The sequence below is a fragment of the Phyllobates terribilis genome, unplaced genomic scaffold (assembly GCF_046119375.1).
Source record: "Phyllobates terribilis strain yellow unplaced genomic scaffold, ASM4611937v1 Scaffold_3__8_contigs__length_932513732, whole genome shotgun sequence".
Taxonomy (NCBI): domain Eukaryota; kingdom Metazoa; phylum Chordata; class Amphibia; order Anura; family Dendrobatidae; genus Phyllobates; species Phyllobates terribilis.
Window position 1 is genome coordinate 708,137,386 of NW_027362763.1, and position 18,548 is coordinate 708,155,933.

The following is an 18,548-nucleotide window of genomic DNA, read 5'->3' on the forward strand; positions in this document are numbered from 1 at the left end:
ACATAGATTAGATAGATAGAAACATGTCAGTCACAAATATACAAGTAGTGTAGTGACAGTGTTGCTTACTGTACTTGTCATTTAGTGTTAAAATAAAGATTTGTTTTAAAAAAAATTGGCGTGGGGTTCCCCATAATTTTAGGCTCTAGAGGAGGTTAAGCAGACGACTGGGGCAGATGTTTGAAGCCTGGGAAGGGGGCAATACCCACGGAGCTTCCCAGGCTACCAATATCAGCCCCCAGCTGAATACCTAGCCTCTACTAGCTATTAAAATGGGGGACCCCCCCCCCCCCAAAAAAAATGACGTGGGGTCCCCCCTATTTTAATAGCTAGCAAAGGCTAGGCAGACAGCTGGGGGCTGATATTAATAGCCCAGGAAGGGTGCCATGAATATTGGCCCCCTCCCAGGCTAGAAACACCAGCCGTCAGCCGCCCCAGAAATGGCGCATCCATAGGATGCGACAATTCTGGCACTTAGCCTCGCTCTTCCCACTGCCCTGTAGTGGTGGCAGTGGGGTAATAGGGCTGGGGTTGATGTCAGCTTATAATGCCAGCTGACATCAAGCCCAGGTTAGTAATGGAGAGGCGTCTATAAGACACCCCCATTACTAACCCTATAGACAAAGTTAAAAAAAAAACACAAACACCCAGAATAAAGTCCTTTAATTGAAATAAAGACACAATTCTTTATTGTTCTAAATTAAACCATACTTACCATCACGCCCATTCCAGCTGAAGCCAATGTCTTCTGCAATAAAAGTAAAATAATAAAGCAACATCATCCTTACCTTTCCATAGTTCCCACGACAGCTTCAGCTCTGCTACATTCACATGACAGGCTGGATCGCTGCAGAAAGCTGCCATCCAGCTTGCCATGCCGCAGAGACTGAGAAGCGCAGGCATGCTTGCGCTCCTCAGTGTCTCTCTGTGACGGCATAAAGATGAGCCGAGGTCATGTCCAATGAACTCGGCTCACCTCATGCATGTCACTGACAGGGTGGGAAAATTCTCCTGCACTCAGCGCTTCAGCGTGAGAATTCTGCCACACTGTCAGTGACGTGCATGAGGTGAGCTGAGTTCATTGGACCCGAGCTCACCTCATGCACGTCACTGACAGCGTGGGAGAATTCTCGCGCTGAGTGCAGGAGAACTTTCCCACGCTGTCAGTGACGTGCATGAGGTGAGCTCGGGTCCAATGAACTCAGCTCACCTCATGCACGTCACTGACAGCGTGGGAGAATTCTCACGCTGAAGCGCTGAGTGCAGGAGAATTTTCCCACGCTGTCAGTGACGTGCATGAGGTGAGCCGAGTTCATTGGACAAGAACTCGGCTCATCTGGATGCCGTCACAGCGAGACACTGAGGAGCGCAAGCCTGTGTGCGGCATGGCAAGCTGGATGGCAGCGTTCTGCTGCAATCCAGCCTGTCATGTGAATGTAGCAGAGCTGGAGCCGTCATGGGAACCATGGAAAGGTAAGGATGTTGCTTTATTATTTTACTTTTATTGCAGGAGATCGTTGGCTTCAGCTGGAATGGGCGTGATGGTAAGTATGGTTTAATTTAGAACATTAAAGAATTGTGTGTTTATTTCAATTAAAGGACTTTATTCTGGGTGTTTGTTTTTTTTTTTTTTTTACTTTGACTATGGGGGTAGTAATAGGGGTGTCTTATAGACGCCTCTCCATTACTAACCTGGGCTTGATGTCAGCTTATAATGCCAGCTGACATCACCCCCAGCCCTATTACCCCACTGCCACCGCTACAGGGCAGTGGGAAGAGCGAGGCTAAGAGCCAGAATTGGCACATCCTATGGATGCGCCATTTCTGGGGCGGCTGACGGCTGGTGTTTCTAGCCTGGGAGGGGGGCCAATATTCATGGCACACTTCCTGGGCTATTAATATCAGCCCCCAGCTGTCTGCCTAGCCTTTGCTAGCTATAAAATTAGGGGGGACGCCACGTCATTTTTTTTTGGGGGGGGGTCCCCCATTTTAATAGCTAGTAAAGGCTAGGTATTCAGCTGGGGGCTGATATTAGTAGCCTGGGAAGCTCCGTGGGTATTACCCCCTTCCCAGACTTCAAACATCTGCCCCAGCCGTCTGCTTAACCTCCGCTAGACCCTAAAATTATGGGGAAACCCACGCCAATTTTTTTTTTTTAATAAATCCTTTATTTTAACACTAAATGACAAGTACAGTAATCAACACTATCACTGTACTTCATATATATGTGACTGACATGTTTCTATCTATCTAATCTATGTGTGATGCTCTTTCTGTTCTAAATTGTCGGGTACCGATGCATGCCGCTGCTGAATTGCCGGCCGGCTTTTTTAAAGAGACGGTGCATGAAAACACTATTATTTTTTTTTAATAAATCCTTTAACCCCTTAAGCCCCGAGGGTGGTTTGCACATTAAATGACCAGGCCAATTTTTACAATTCTGACCACTGTCACTTTATGAGGTAATTACTCTGGAATGCTTCAACGGATCCCCCTGATTAAGAGATTGTTTTTTCGTGACATATTGTACTTCATGATTGTGGTAAAATTTCTTCGATATCACTTGCGTTTATTTGTGAAAAAAACGGAAATTTGGCGAAAATTTTGAAAATTTTGCAATTTTCAAAATTTGAATTTTTATGCCCTTAAATCAGAGAGATATCTCACACAAAAGAGTTAATAAATAACATTTCCCACATGTCTACTTTACATCAGCACAATTTTGGAACCAAAATTTTTTTTTGTTAGGGAGCTATAAGGGTTAAAAGTTGACAAGCGATTTCTTATTTTTCCAACAAAATTTACAAAACCATTTTTTTTAGGGACCACATCACATTTGAAGTCACTTTGAGAGGTCTTTATGACAGAAAATACCCAAAAGTGACACCATTCTAAAAACGGCACCCCTCAAGGTGCTCAAAACCACATTCAAGAACTTTATTAACCCTTCAGGTGCTTCACAGGAATTTTTTGAATGTGGAAGAAAAAAATGAACATTTAACTTTTTTCACAAAAATGTTACTTTAGACCCAATTTTTTTTATTTTCACAGGGGTAACAAGAAAAAATGGACACCAAAATTAGTTGTGCAATTTCCCCTGGGCACGCAGATACCCAAAATTTGGGGAAAAAACACTGTTTGGGCGCACGGCAGGGCTCGGAAGGGAAGGAGCGCCATTTGACTTTTTGATTGTAAAATTTGCTTGAATAATTAGCGGACGCCATGTTGTGTTTGGAAAGCCCCTGTGTGCCCAAACATTGGAGCTCCCCCACAAGTGACCCCATTTTGGAAACTAGACCCCCCAAGGATTTTATTAAGGTGTATAGTGAACATTTTGAACCCAGAGGTACGACACAGAATTTGTTTACATTAGGTCATCATATTGAATAAGTTGTCATTAGTCTTGAGTGCAAGTGCTCGCTACTTGAGTTTGCATCGGGTACTCAGGTATGCACCATGTACAGCGTGTGCTCGAGTGACATGCTCGAGTCCCTACTCCGCATGTTTCACGGTTATTAGACACCCAAAAAAAACATGCGGGGATCGCTCGTGCATGGCAGGCAATCCCCGTAAAGTTTTTTTGGCCGCGAAGCATATGGGGCAGAGACTCGAGCATGTCACTCAAATACCCACGATACTCAATGCATACCAGAGCACCCGATGCAAACTCAAGTAGCGAGCACTTGCGCTCAACACTAGTCGCCATATCGTCATTTTTTTTCTTACTTTTGAAAAAAATCCCAACCCCATCACAACCCTAACCCCAACCCCAGCCCTAACCCTAGCACAACCCTAACCCTAGCACAACCCTAGCCCTAGCACAACCCTAGCCCTAGCACAACCCTAGCCTTAGCACAACCCTAGCCCTAACCCAAGAGTTTATTTTTGACGCTGTTCCTTGTGCGGTATAAGTGATTAGACGACTTTATTCTTCGGGTCGGTGTGATTACAGCAATACCAGAATCATATGGGGTTTCTATGACTGACAGCTGTCACACACTAAAAGACGCATTTTCTGTAAAATCTAGTTTTTGCATCGCCATATTTTGAGAGCTATAATTTTTCCAGATTTTGGCAGACAGTCATGTGACGGCTTGTTTTTTGCGGGATGACTTGACGTTGTTATTGGTGCTGTCTTCAGGCACGTGACATTTTTTGATCGCTTTCTATTCCGATTTTTGGGAGGCAGAATAAACAAAAAACAATTCAGGAATTGTTTTTTTTTTTTTTTTTTTTTTATTCTGTTCCACGTGTGGTAAAATTGATAAGGCAGCTTTATTCTTTGGGTCAGTACGTTTACAGCGGTACCACATTTATATCGTTTTTCTATGTTTTGCACTTTTACATAAAAGCAATTTTATAGAAAAAAATATTTTTTAGCATCGCTTTATTCCGAGAGCTATAACTTTTTTATTTTTCAGATGATGGAGCTGTATGGCGGCTTGTTTTTTGCGGGACGAGATGACGTTTTCAGCGGTACCATTTTTATTTATATTTGTCTTTTTGATCGCGTGTTATTCCATTTTTTTTGTTTGGCGGTATGGTGATAAAGCATTGTTTTCTGCTTCGTTTTTTTTTTTTTTAGTGTTCACTGAAGGGGTTAACTAGTGGGACAGTTTTATAGGTCAGGTTGTTCCAGACGCGGCGATACCAAATATGTGTACTTTTATTGTTTTTTTTATAATAATATTTATTGATGGGTACATTATATTTTAATTTTTGGTGGATTATTTTTTATATTTTTGCAATTTTTTTTTTCTTTTTTTCACTTTCTGGAAGCTTATATAGTTTATTACTTTGTCCCACTCTGGGACTTTTACTTTTTTTTCTCTGATCGCCCGCATGGCACAGGTATGCAGCACCATCCCTGTGCCATGCAGGCTGTCAGCGCCGGACAGGGAGAAGATTGTTTGGAGATGCACTGCGCATGTCCAAACAATCTTCCTGCTGTCTGGTGACCCGGATGTTGTCATGGCAACACCCGGGAAGCCTTTGCAGACAGCGCTGGAAGCCGGAAGAGGAGGTGAGTATCTGCGATCACCTCCCCTTGCCCCCGCAATGCTGCACTTCGATCGCAGCATCGCGGGGGTTAATGTGCTGGGAGCGGTGCAGGACCGCTCCCTGCACATAGTATCGGGTGTCAGCTGTGACAATCAGCTGACACCCGGCGGCGATCGCACCCGCACAGCCTGTGTGCGCGCGCGATCGCCATGACGTACTAATACGGGTCTGGCTCTTAAGTCCCAGGGCACAGACGAGTATTAGTACGTCAGATGTTGTTAAGGGGTTAACACTAAATGACTAGTACAGTAAGCAACACTGTCACTGTACTTCATATATATATGTGACTGATATGTTTCTATCTATCTAATCTGTGTGATGTTCTATTCTTTCTGGTCCAAGTTGTCGGGTACCGGTGTATGCCGCTGCTGAATTGCCGGCTTTTCGCGTAATACATTCTACATTATTCTTAGTTGTTTTCCTTCATGTAGAATTAACCTACAAGGAAAGAAAGGGTTTATTTTTATTCCGATATTTGTGTCCCATTGACATGCATTGGTTTCCGGTATTGGAGTCGGCGATATCCGATACTTTTTGGGTATCGGTCCGATCCAATCCGATCTTTCCCGATATCGGAAGGTATCGCTCAATACTTCCCGTGATACATGGTGCATACCAGAGCACCCGATGCAAACTCAAGTAGCGAGCACTTGCGCTCAAGACTAATGACAACCATAGGTGGATTATAATGAGGGCAATCCGGGCTACCGCCCGGGGCCCCGAGCCTGCAGGGGGCCCGCGGCTCCGGGCGGGGTGTCTAATGCCGGATTGCCCTCGTTATATGTGCGGGCCGCCGCGGCACATACCGGTAGCAGTGGCGGGGCCCCGGACCGCTCCCCCAGCAGCGGCCGCCGCTACTTCATCGGCCGGACCAGCACTGCAGTAGTTAACTTCCCTGTGCTGGCCCGGCCGCGTCACTGCTAGGAGACACGGCCCTGTGCGCGGCCGTGTCTCCTAGCTGTGACGTCACGCAGTGCGCGCCCAGCCAGCACTGCTGCAACGGAGAAGTCAGAGCAGGCAGGAGGAATGGAGCCGGGGGATGGCGAGTCTGTGTGTGTGCGTATGTGTATATGTGGGTGTGTGTGTGTGTGTGTGCAGACAGATATCATTGTGTGATGTCTGTTTATATGTATTTTTGTGTTTCAAATGTGTTTATGCGTGTATGTATATGTCTGTATATGTTTGTGTGTGTGCGTGACTGGCCTCCTCCTGAGTATAGTTGGCGCCGTGCGGCCTCCTGCTGTCTCTGGGGGGGGGGGGGGGCGCCGTGCGGCCCCCTGCTGTGTATAGATGGCGCCGCGCGGCCCCCCGCTGTGTATAGATGGCTATGTGCGGCCTCCTGCTGTCTCTGGGGGGGGGCCCGTGCTGGCTCCCGCTGAGTATAGATGGCGCCGTGCGGCCTCCCGCTGTGTATAGATGGCTACGTGCGGCCTCCCGCTGTGTATAGATGGCGCCGTGCGGCCTCCCGCTGTGTATAGATGGCGCCGTGCGGCCTCCCGCTGTGTATAGATGGCGCCGTGCGGCCTCCCGCTGTGTATAGATGGCGCCGTGCGGCCTCCCGCTGTGTATAGATGGCGCCGTGCGGCCTCCCGCTGTGTATAGATGGCTACGTGCGGCCTCCCGCTGTGTATAGATGGCTACGTGCGGCCTCCCGCTGTGTATAGATGGCTACGTGTGCTCAATATTGAGTCATACAATTAATGTAAGGCTGTGTGCCCACGATACAGAAATGTTCCGGATTTTTTTTGAGCGTTTCTGCATCTCCCTGGCAGAAAAAAAGCATGCGGGTTTTACATGCGGATTGTACATGCAGATTGTACATGCGTTTTCCTGCCAGGGACATGCGGATGTGAAGCGTTCTTCACATGCATTTCTGCATGCAGGTTGCCAAGCGCTTTCCAAGTGATTTTAGCATCACTTGGAAAGTGCTTGACAACTTGGTTACACTATATAAATCCATGCAACCAGCATGGATTTATATAGTGTGACCGTAAAAGAATGGTAAAAAATAAAAAATATATACTTACCTTCTGATGGCCTGCCGACGTCAGCGGTCGCGTGACCCGTCACATGACTAAATGACGTCACGGCAGGTCCTTTTCAGACCTTTGCGAGCTGCCGGCAAGCCAGGACGCATCGGATAAAGACACTGAGAGCCATCAGAAGGTAAGTATAATATTTATTTTTTATTTTATTCTTTTTTTACAGGTTCTATGGTACCCGGGTCCGGAGGAGAGTCTCTTGTCCTCCACACCCGGGTACCATCCGCACATTGAAACGCATGGATTCTGCATCTACAGATGCAGTGATGCGGATTCAATGTGTTCGAATGCAAGTTAATGGCGGCGAAAACGCCGCGCTTCCGCAAAATAATTGGTAATGCTGCGGATTTTTCCGCAATGATAATCCGCATCGGAAATTTCCGCAGCATGTGCACAGCACATGCGGATTATCATTGGGGAACATGGCAGGCCTTCTACCAAGCGTTTTTTAAGCGTTTCTGCAGCGGAATTGCCGCTGCGGAAACGCTTAAAAAACGCATAGTGGGCAGACAGCCTAAAAAAAATATTATAATTAATATTGTGCCAAATTAATTTCACATGATCTATCACAGGGGGATCATGTGACATGTCACGTGATAAATCAGGTGTGTGTGTGTGTGTGTGTGTGTGTGTGTGTGTGTGTGTGTGTGTGTGTGTGTGTGTGTGTGTGTGTGTGTGTGTGTTTGTGTGTGGGGGGGGGGCTGTGCCTTCTAAACTGCCCGGGGCCCTTGCTACTCTTAATCCACCCCTGATCACAACTTATTCAATATGATGACCTAATGTTATCAAATTCTGTGTCGTACCTCTGGTGGGAGGGAGAGTGGTTTCCACTATTTAGGCACATCAGGGGCTCCCCAAACGCAACATGGCGTCCGCTAATTATTCAAGCAAATTTCACATTCAAATAGTCAAATGGCGCTCCTTCCCGCCCGAGTCCTGCCGTGAGCCCAAACAGTGGTTTTTCCTCACATATGGGGTATCTGCGTGCTCAGGGGAAATTGCACAACAAATTTGGGGGTCCATTTTTTCCTGTTACCCCTGCGAAAATAAAAAAATTTGGGTCTTAAGTAACATTTTTGAGAAAAAAGTTAAATGTTCATTTTTTTCTTCCACATTCCAAAAATTCCTGGGAAGCTCCTAAAGGGTTAATAAACTTCTTGAATGTGGTTTTGAGCACCTTGAGGGGTGCAGTTTTTAGAATGGTGTCGCTTTTGGGTATTTTCTTTTATAAAGGCCCCTCAAAGTCACATGAAATGTGACGTGGTCTCTAAAAAAATGGTTTTGTAAATTTTGTTGTAAAAATGAGAAATTGCTGGTCAACTTTTAACCCTCAGGCTGTATTCCCACAATGCGTTTTTGGTGTGTTTTTTTGTGCAGATTTGCAGCGCAGAAAAGCTCCAGGAACGCATTGCATACCTTATCCCATGACTTCCTATGACATTCTGCAAGTTCTGTGCACAGTCAGGGTTTTTTCTGCGTGGATTTTACTCGCAGAAAAAATCCTGACATGACCAATTCTTGTGCGTTTCTGCATGCAGATTTGACTATACAATGCATTGGAAAAACACATGGCAAAAACGCATGCGTTTTTTCTGCCAAGGAGATGCAGAAATGCTCAGGAAAATTTCTGCATCGTGGGCACATAGCCTTATAGCTCCCTAATAAAAAAAAAAAAAATTTGGTTCCAAAATTGTGCTGATGTAAAGTAGACCTGTGGGAAATGTTATTTATTAACTATTTCGTGTGACATATCGCTCTGATTTAAGGGCATAAAAATGAAAATTTTGAAAATGATAAATTTTCAACATTTTCGCTAAATTTCCGATTTTTTCACAAATAAATGCAAGTGATATCGAAGAAATTTTACCACTATCATGAAGTACAATATGTCACGAAAAAACAGTCTCAGAATCAGTGGGATCCGTTGAAGCGTTCCAGAGTAATTACTTCATAACGTGACAGTGGTCAGAATTGTAAAAATTGGCCCGGTCATTAATGTGCAAACCACCCTCGGGGGAAAAGGGGTTAAAGGAGATTTCTACTTTTAGAAAACTGGACCTGAAATGATTCCTGTAATGTAAAATAACAGATAGATAGTGCTCACCCATCCCCTGCACAGACTCCCCATCGCCACCCGTGTTTTGGCTGCAGTAGCTACGTTACATCAACAGCTCACATCACCGCTGCAGCCAATCACTGAGCTCAGCGGCTCGTGACATCTAAATCTGCTGAGCTCATCTGTCTGTTATTTTCCATTACAGGAATTGTTTAGGGACCTTTTCTAGGAATGATAAGCCCCTTTAAGATTATCATCCCTTTATCACTTGACCCATTATTTTCATTGCATAAAGCCTTACTGCTAGCTGGATACTGATCTCTCAAAACTGAAAAGGTTATTGAATTTTTTCAACAAAATACTATTTGTCATTTTGGACTCTTGTAAAGCCGACCATAGAGGAGATAGGCGTCGTCTGAGCATTCACGTGTCTTCAAAGAGGAGAAAGCTGCTGTCTAACTCCTCTGGCAGCGGCTTATCTCCTGGAAGGATCCGTCTCCCACCACCCAACAGCATCTACAAGGGGAGAGTCAGAAACCCCAATACACATCAGAAACGTCCCTCCGAAATCAGCATGTTAGGATGACTTTCATCTAATGCGTATGGGGACCTTCACTTAAAAGAAAATGGATGTACTAACTTGGACCTCTTCAATGATTTCAAGAGTTAGCATCATTTTATTTTATTTTTTTCAAAAATCAATAGTATACATGAAAATAAGAAACCTTGTAATATATGTTTATCAGAGAAATCTGCTTCTTTCTCTTCCAGGACTGATCATTCATTCTCAAAATTCTCAATTCCCGGGTAAAATCTGTATTCAGTGTAGACAGATTGTTAAATACTAAAATAGGAGATGAGAGTTACTTCTTATAAAGATTCCATGTAGAAGAAGTGAGGGGGAGGAGCTCTGCATCTAGCTCCTCCCTCTTCATAGAATCTTATCAGAACCAACTGTCTTCTCCTATCTCAGTAATGTAACAATCTGTCTACAATGAATACAGATTTTACCAGGGAATTGAGAATGAATAATCAGTCCTGATGGAGAAAGAGGCAGATTTCTCTGATAAGATCTCTTACAAAGTTTCTTCCTTTCCTGGGCACTATTGATATTTGAAATAAAAACGACTGACATCGATGACAGCTGATAGGCGGTAATGTCGGACTCCGGTCAGACAGACAATAATGACCTATCCTAAGGATAGGCCATCAGTGAAAAAGTAGTGGACAACCCGTTTAATGTGTGAGGGTCTATAAGTATGGGCTGAGTTTTTGATCTCCATAAGTCCCATATAAAATAAATTGTGCAGCAGTGTCATACCTGACTGCCATTCCTTTCAAATGGAGGGGGACAAAAAGCAATCGGTGGGGGTCTCAGCAGGCCGATCCCCACAGATCCAGAAGTTGTAGAAACAGTGCATTCTTCTGACTCATCTGTGAGGTCGAACCCCACAGACCAAACAAATATGGTCTATCCTAAGGAAAGGTCATCAATGTCAAAAATCTTGTAGAGACCCGTTCAAAAATATTTCCATAATTTAAAGTTATCCCCTAAGATAGCATACGAATAGCTGGATGTCCAACTGGTGGGACGCGAAAAATGGAGCTCAGCAGAGCCTCCATCTGTATGGAGAGGAGGAGTGCATGCTCGACCCCCATTCCATTCATTGTCTATGGGTTTAACAGAGAAAGCCAAGCACAGTGCTCAGTATTTCTGTCAGCAATCAGTAAGTTATCTCATACCCCTTAAACCTTTTTGCACAAATGGAAGTACCATTATCCTCTATCTGTGGATACATAACTACAATAGGGAGTACCGATTTGTCCAAAAAAAATAGCATGAGGATAAAATCTGTGATCACATCTGCAGTGGAAAACTTCTCCTTTAACAGTAAGGATCAGAGAGGACACTCGCCCCAGCTGTTGAACACCTTAGATATTTAGAAAAAATAGTGACCATTGCATATATGTGGTTGACAGAGGGAGAGAACTTCCTCTGTCACCTTATTGCACCACAACCCCCCTCCCCAGATATAGGATTGTGGGTTGCTAATGGGATGAAATGGCAGCCAAGGGTCAGACAATAGTCCCTAGGTCCACCATCTTAGTACACCAGTAAGACCCTGGTTCGGTCTGCATTACACAGACATAATACACCACAATACTGCTGTAGTGCAGTGCATCACATGAGCGATCTCCTAGCAGGATTAAAAAAAAAAAAAAAAAAAAAAAAAAAACACATTAAAATGTTAATGCTAGAAAATATAAAAAAAAATAAGTAAATAAACACAAAAAATAAACACTTTACTTCGAATCATAAAATATATTAGGGTATGTAAAAATAAACACTATGAAAAATTGTGATCCTTTAAATCTGTGATGTCCTGAACTATAACATTAATATGATATATAGCATGCATGGAGAAAACGGTAATAAAAAAAAATAATGCCAGAATTGTTGTTCCCCTGCACTCCACTTCTGTAAAAAGAAACAGAATTAAAAAATAAATAACTATCATATACCCTCTAAAAGTGTACCAATGTAAACATCAATGCATCCCTGAAAAAAAACATGTCTCTACAGCTCTGTCGATGGCAAATTACAAGTTATGGTGACACAAAAAAAGTGTATTTCATTTTAGTTCTCATCTGTTGTGGAGATATTGGCATGTAACATTTATATGCCCAAGTCCCCTTCAACCAAGGGAGGAGTTAGCACATATTTGTATCTGGTGGTGGTGGTGGTCGGGGTTTCACAGCGACAGGGGCGACACCGGGGAGATCACACAATATCTCACCGTTGCGATCACTATGTCGGGATTTCGTCAGGGATTTGCGAGCCCACGATCCCGACTACTCACTATGTAGCTATCGGCAAGCAAGCAGAAAGAGTAGGGCGTCACACCTCCAGATTCCAACGCATGGAATATGTGTACACGCCCCCGTACGGTTACAGCCAGCTTCACCATAGCCCAATTAATATTACTCGCTGCCACCCCCAGCCGAGTTTGAACTATAATACACGCCTGGCCGGACGCCTGCTTTCTGGTAGCAAAAGGCTTCGGGGAAGGGAACGATTACAGAACAAAATAAACCGAACTATTAAATTTTATATTTAACCCAAAAGGGAGGCAGTGTTTAGGAAAAATATACAAGATTTTACAAAGGGGGACAATACAGTAGAAAATATGCAGTTACACAACATAAACAGGATTAAAGAGGAAACTTACTATTCAGATCGCAGGGACGACTCAGTATAGATGGAGGGGAGGCACTCCAGATTTGACCGTTCTCGAACACGACCCTTTGCTATAATAAATATATACTCCCAGCAATGAGTGCTCATCCATCCTCCGTGGATTCTTTTATGTCTAAGGGAAGAGCTGCCCATACATCCCCTGGGATGACATCACGGGAGCTGGTCTCCAGCCTTCATATTTTTATTAGAATATTTGTATTTTGTGATAACTCATCGGTGGTTGACGGTAGAATCCCGAAAATGATACCATATTTTCCATTATGATTATACCTTTCTCCAGAGACCACACATGATATAGCTGCGATCTGTCATTTTGTTACTTTTGCACCACAGCCATCCGGAGGGACTTATAGCGACGGGAAAATAAGCATATTGTTCCTTAGCTGACCCTGGCACTAACAATATGGGCCCCATTATTATTGGAAATATGGAACTTTGGTTATTCCAAATTTCGTTTCGGCTCCGGCCTCTGTTAAATTCCTTTTGACGTCCTGGGAATCAAGCTTCCTCAGCTAGATGTAAATTGTCACACGTCTGTGTCAGAGGAAGGCTACACTCGCATGCTAATTGGGGTTGTAGTACCTCTCTTGTGCCAACACTGGTTTATACTACTTCTGCTGTGGGTGATAATCTACTGTCTGTCTGTATGCAAATTGTCAGCTCTTTTCTCCTGACAAATACTATAAGGGAGGGGTGAGAGGGGCTTCAGCGGGACATTTACTTTCCCCCCTGTATGACATTGCCCAATCATGAGAAGCCAGCATCATGCAGGGGAAATAAAGAAAACTCCCTCAGAGAAGCTCAGAACCAGCTTTCCCTGTGTGATATGATGTCTAACCAAGTCACACAGATTTCACTGCTGGCACTTACCTCCATTACAAGTGCAGGGGGAGGAGAGGAGAACAAAGGTGTTTTTTATTTCATACACATTACCCTAATTAAGGGAGGAATTAAAACATGACTTATTATTTTTATTTAAAAAAAGTGGTAAAGTCAGATTAAAATTACAAGCCTGTGTTATTTCTATATAAAGTATGATCAGTAAGTGCAGTCCACACTTAGCTGATCAACAAGTTTCGCCTCAGCAGGCTTCCTCATTATAGCCCCAGCCCCCTGAGGAAGCCCGTTGAGGTGAAACTTGTTGGGGTGGCTATGAATTTATTTTGGTTAGCTCTAGTGAAATCTGTGTATACCATAGATTGCAGATACTTTGATTATGCTGTATCAACCTATGGTATAGACAGGGCAGAATAGCTTTAGCAATGCATTTAGATTGAGCAACTAAGTGTGCAGGATCTAGGGATCATACGTTATATAGAAATAACACAGGCTCACTATTGTAATTTTAATCAGACTTCACCACTTTTTTAAATAAAAATAATAAAAGTCATGTTTTAAAGGGAATCTGTCACCCCCTGGGACTTATCAGACCTCTAATATGGACATACAGGTGATAGAAATGTGAATCTATACTTACCTGTATGTCCCATATTATAGATCTGATTGCTTTGCAAATGCTTTTTATAAAAATCATTTACCTATGCTTGGCGTCTGGGGGACGCCAAGAAATCCCCACCTACTTAATTAATTTCAATACCCCCCCCCTCCCCTGCACGTCACAGGGCCTTGTGACATGCAGTTCCCGTGCCGGATCTCGCGCCTGCGCAATTTACCCGGTACGCAGGGTGCGGTAATTCCGGCAGTCTGTGTATCCTTGTGGAGTAGGGATCTTCTGCGCAGGGAAGGCATTATTTCCTGGGATAGATGCAGAACGATGTATGCAATGCCACACAGCTCTGCATTATTTCCCGGGATAGATGCAGAGCGATGTATGCAATGCCACACAGCTCTGCATTATTTCCCGGGATAGATGCAGAGCGATGTATGCAATGCCACACAGCTCTGCATTATTTCCCAGGATAGATGCAGAGCGATGTATGCAATGCCACACAGCTCTGCATTATTTCCCGGGATAGATGCAGAGCGATGTATGCAATGCCACACAGCTCTGCATTATTTCCCGGGATAGATGCAGAGCGATGTATGCAATGCCACACAGCTCTGCATTATTTCCCGGGATAGATGCAGAGGGATGTATGTAATGACACACGGCTCTGCATTATTTCCCGGGATAGATGCAGAGGGATGTATGTAATGACACACGGCTCTGCATTATTTCCCGGGATAGATGCAGAGCGATGTATGCCATGACACACAGTTCTGCATTATTTCCCGGGATAGATGCAGAGCGATGTATGCAATGACACACAGCTCTGCTCTCCTCACTGATCTAACTGCTGGCGATTACTGTGCAGGTGGAGGAGAGCAGAGCCATGTGTCATTACAAACATTTCTTGCAGCTCTCCCCAGCAGTCAGGCCTCTTCGAGAGAGCAGAGAGGAAGAGAAGTTGTCACTGTCAAAGTGATGTCAGCAGAAATTGCAGGCGCGCTCTGTGACCACTCTGTGCTGGCAGAAATCAGTGCCGGGGACAACAGGCAGGTAGTCTGTTACTTCTTAGGCCCATAGTAAAAAAAAAAAAGATAATAGTCTTGGATAATCCCTTTAATTTTATTATCCTTCCTGTGTGATGAGCCCGCACTGAACCGAGCACATGTCAGCTGATTATTACAGCTGACATGTGCCCGCAACAGACGCGGGTGGAATCGCGATCCACCCGCGGCTGTTAACATGTTAAATGCCGCTGTCAATCTCTGACAGAAGCATTTAACTCGCGCTTCCGGGAAGCGGGTCCTAAGCCCCGCCCATCGGTGACCCCCGTCACGTGATCGCGGGTCACCGATGGGTGGGCATGACAACCCAGGGTCTGCAGCAGACGCCTGTGGTTGTCATGAGCTGGTCACTATGAGCGCCACCTAGTGGTCGGCGCTCTTAGCACAGGACCATTTCTGCTACATACAGGTGATCTGCTGATCATCTGTATGTAGCAGAGGCAATCGGACACTTGCTGCTTCTAGTCTCCTATGGAGACTATAGAAGCAAGCAAAAAGTGAAAAAAAAAAAAAGTTTTTAAAAATATAAAAAAAATTTAAAAAATATAAAAGTTTAAATCACCCCCCTTTCGCCCCATTCAAAATAATAAAAAAAAAACCCACATACACATATTTGGTATCGCCGCATTCAGAATCGCCCGATCTATCAATATAAAAAAAGAATTAATCCAATCGGTAAACGGCGTAACGAGAAAAAAAATTCTAAATGCCAGAATTACGTTTTTTGGTCGCCGCAAAATTGCAATAAAATGCAATAACGGGCGATCAAAACATCGGATCTACCCCAAAATGTTATCAATAAAAACTTCAGCTCGGTGCGCAAAAAATAAGCCCTCACCCAGCCCCAGATCCCGAAAAATGGAGACGCTACAGGTCTTAGAAAATGGCACTATTTTTTTTTTTTTTACCAAACTTTGGAATTTTTTTCTCTCCACTTAAATAAAGAAGAACCTATACATGTCTGGTGTCTACGAACTCGTAATGACCTGGAGAATAAGAATGGCAGGTCAGTTTTAGCAAATAAAAAACAACTGTGGTATTGCACTTTTTTTGCAATTTCACCGCACTTGGAATTTTTTTCCTGTTTTCCCGTACAAGATATGGTAAAACTAGTAATGGCGTTGAAAAGTACAACCCGTCCCGCAAAAAATAAGCCCTCATATGGCCATATTGTCCAAAAAATAAAAATGCTATGGCTCTGGGAACAAGGGGAGCAAAAAACGAAAATGCAAAAAAGCAAAATCCCAGGGTTGCGAAAGGGTTAAAGGGGTTTTCAGTTTTGGAAAACCCTGTCCTCCGGCTGCAGTTTAAAAAAAAAAACAAGAACAACAGACTGAGCTTCACTCGCCCTCCCCAGGTCTAGCGCTGAGTTTCTGCTGCTCCCAATCTGTTATTTTCTGAGGTCGCGTCCACATCACTGCAGACGATCAATGAGTTCAGCGGCTAATTCAGTCACCTCGGGCAGAGCCACTTAGCTCAGCGACGGTGGCAAAACATACATCGGCGGAGACTCCGCGCCGGACCAGGGGAGGGCAAGTAAAGTACTTTTTTTTAATGCAGTGGAAGGAGAAGGGTTTCCTGAAATTGGAAAAACAAAAAACAAACAAAAAAAAAAATTCAAGAAAACTCTTGTGGGGACTGCAATTAAAACTCTCAGGGCATGCTGGGAGTAGTAGTTCTGCAATAACTGGAGAGGCATGTGCGAGGAAATATAGCAGTATGGAATAGATATTGATATTATTTGTTGCATCTCATATTTACACAGAGATATCCATCTCAAGGCATTTTATTCAAACTTCACGATTAAAAAAATAAATATATATATATATATATATATATATATATATATATATATATATATATATATATATACACACACACACACTCACTATAAGTTACATTCAAATATTATGTATAATAAAAAAAAAAATATTTTCTTTATTGATAACTTATAGTTTTTTTTATATATACTGTATATATAAATTATATCAATGATATATATATATATATATATATATATATATATATATATATATATATATATATATTTCTTACAAATAAATAATATATATATAAAAAAAAAAAACTATACAAAAATGTATATCATTAAAAATACTACACATATATATACCCAGGTGTCTGCAGCATCAGCCATATATCAGGCCAGTGATGACGTACATCCTGCTCCCCCCATATAACACCATCTCCCCCCTATACCGAGGCTACCACCACCGCCGCCCCGGCCGCAGCCCCGCAGACAAGATGGCAGACGTACCGGGCTCGTAGTCGGGGATCCGGGCCTGGAAGTCGGCTCCCACCCTCATGCCCACATCTGTAACGAGAAGAGCAGAGGCTATAGCGGGGGCTGGGGCCGCACTCACACTCACACTCGGGGGAGGGGACGGGAGGCTCAGTCACACAGATCGAGGCTACCACCGTGCTCGTCGTCGCTGCCGCCGCTCTCCTCGGAGTAGTGTCCATTGGAGGCGCTGGACGGGCTTTTGGTGCCATTGGAGCGGTTCTTGCCTAGAAACTCGATGCTCTTATCCATCATGCCCGGCATGGCTGCTGCTGCGGCTCCCGCCCGGCGTCGGGTGAAGAGGGACTTGTTAATATGGAGGCGCACTCACACACGACGTCTGGCTGCTGCTCCTGGTATCACTCCGCTATCGGGATCGGGGCTGCTGCTCGCGGGGAGGTCATGTGACCGGAGGACTTAGTGGGGGGTTTGGCTGCTGCCTGTGAGGTGGAGGGAGAGGGGTCTGGGCTGAGGGAGGGATAGGAGGGCGGGGGCAGCCGGGATTAAGGAGGGGAGTGGGCGCTGAACTCTTTGACCTGGTGGACGCGGCCGCCGTGAGGTGTCCTGGTGCGGAGTGACACGGCTGCTGGTGACGTGCGCGGCGGTGAGAGGGGACCGGTGACGGCGCAGTGCTGTGTCCTGCGTCACTGCGGAGGGGAGTACAGCGGGTGTACCGTGTGTGCGGCTGCCACAGCATGGCGGGAGGCAGCCCTCAGGGAAAGAGACCCCTTAATACAGGCAGGGAGCCTCCCACAGTAATAATGGGAGCACGGAGACCCCACCCCCTCCACTGTAATAATGGGGGCACTGAGACCCCCCCCTGTAATAATGGGGGCGCTGAGATCTCCCCCCCCCCCCCTGCAATAATGGGGGCACAGAGAGCCCTCCCCTCCTGTAATAATGGGGGCCCAGAGAGCCCCCCCCCCGTAATAATGAGGGCACAGAGAGCCTCCCCTTACTGTAATAATGGGGGCACAGAGATCCTCCCCTCACTGTAATAATGGGGGCACAGAGATCCTCCCCCAACTGTAATAATGGGGGCACAGAGATCCCCCCCGCAACTAATAATGGGGACATGGAGATCCCCCCCCCCTCACTGTAGTAATGGGGGCATGGAGATTCCCCCCCCCCACTGTAATAATGGGGGCACAGATATCCCCCCCCCCACTGTAATAATGGGGGCACGGAGATTCCCCCCCCACAGTAAGAATGGCACGGAGATCCCCCCCCCAACTGTAATAATGGGGGCACATATATCCCCCCCCCCCCACTGTAATAATGGGGGCACGGAGATTCCCCCCCCACAGTAAGAATGGCACG

At 44.9% G+C, this 18,548-nt stretch overlaps 1 protein-coding gene across 3 annotated transcripts in view; it reads right to left on the reverse strand.

Moving 5' to 3' along the window:
- RCOR3 (REST corepressor 3) overlaps nucleotides 1-17,889 on the reverse strand; it is a 54,478-nt gene extending 36,589 nt beyond the window's left edge. Inside the window, exons 1-2 of one of the 3 annotated variants that reach the window (XM_073671992.1) lie at nucleotides 17,366-17,889; nucleotides 17,205-17,261 (exon numbers count right to left, since the gene is read on the reverse strand). In XM_073671992.1, coding sequence (XP_073528093.1) covers nucleotides 17,205-17,261; nucleotides 17,366-17,492 — 184 coding nt within the window. In that variant the 5' untranslated portion in view covers nucleotides 17,493-17,889. The remainder of the gene's footprint in view (nucleotides 1-17,204; nucleotides 17,262-17,365) is intronic. The other 2 variants (XM_073671993.1, XM_073671994.1) reach the window with 2 other exon arrangements.
- Between the last annotated feature and the right edge of the window lie 659 nt (nucleotides 17,890-18,548).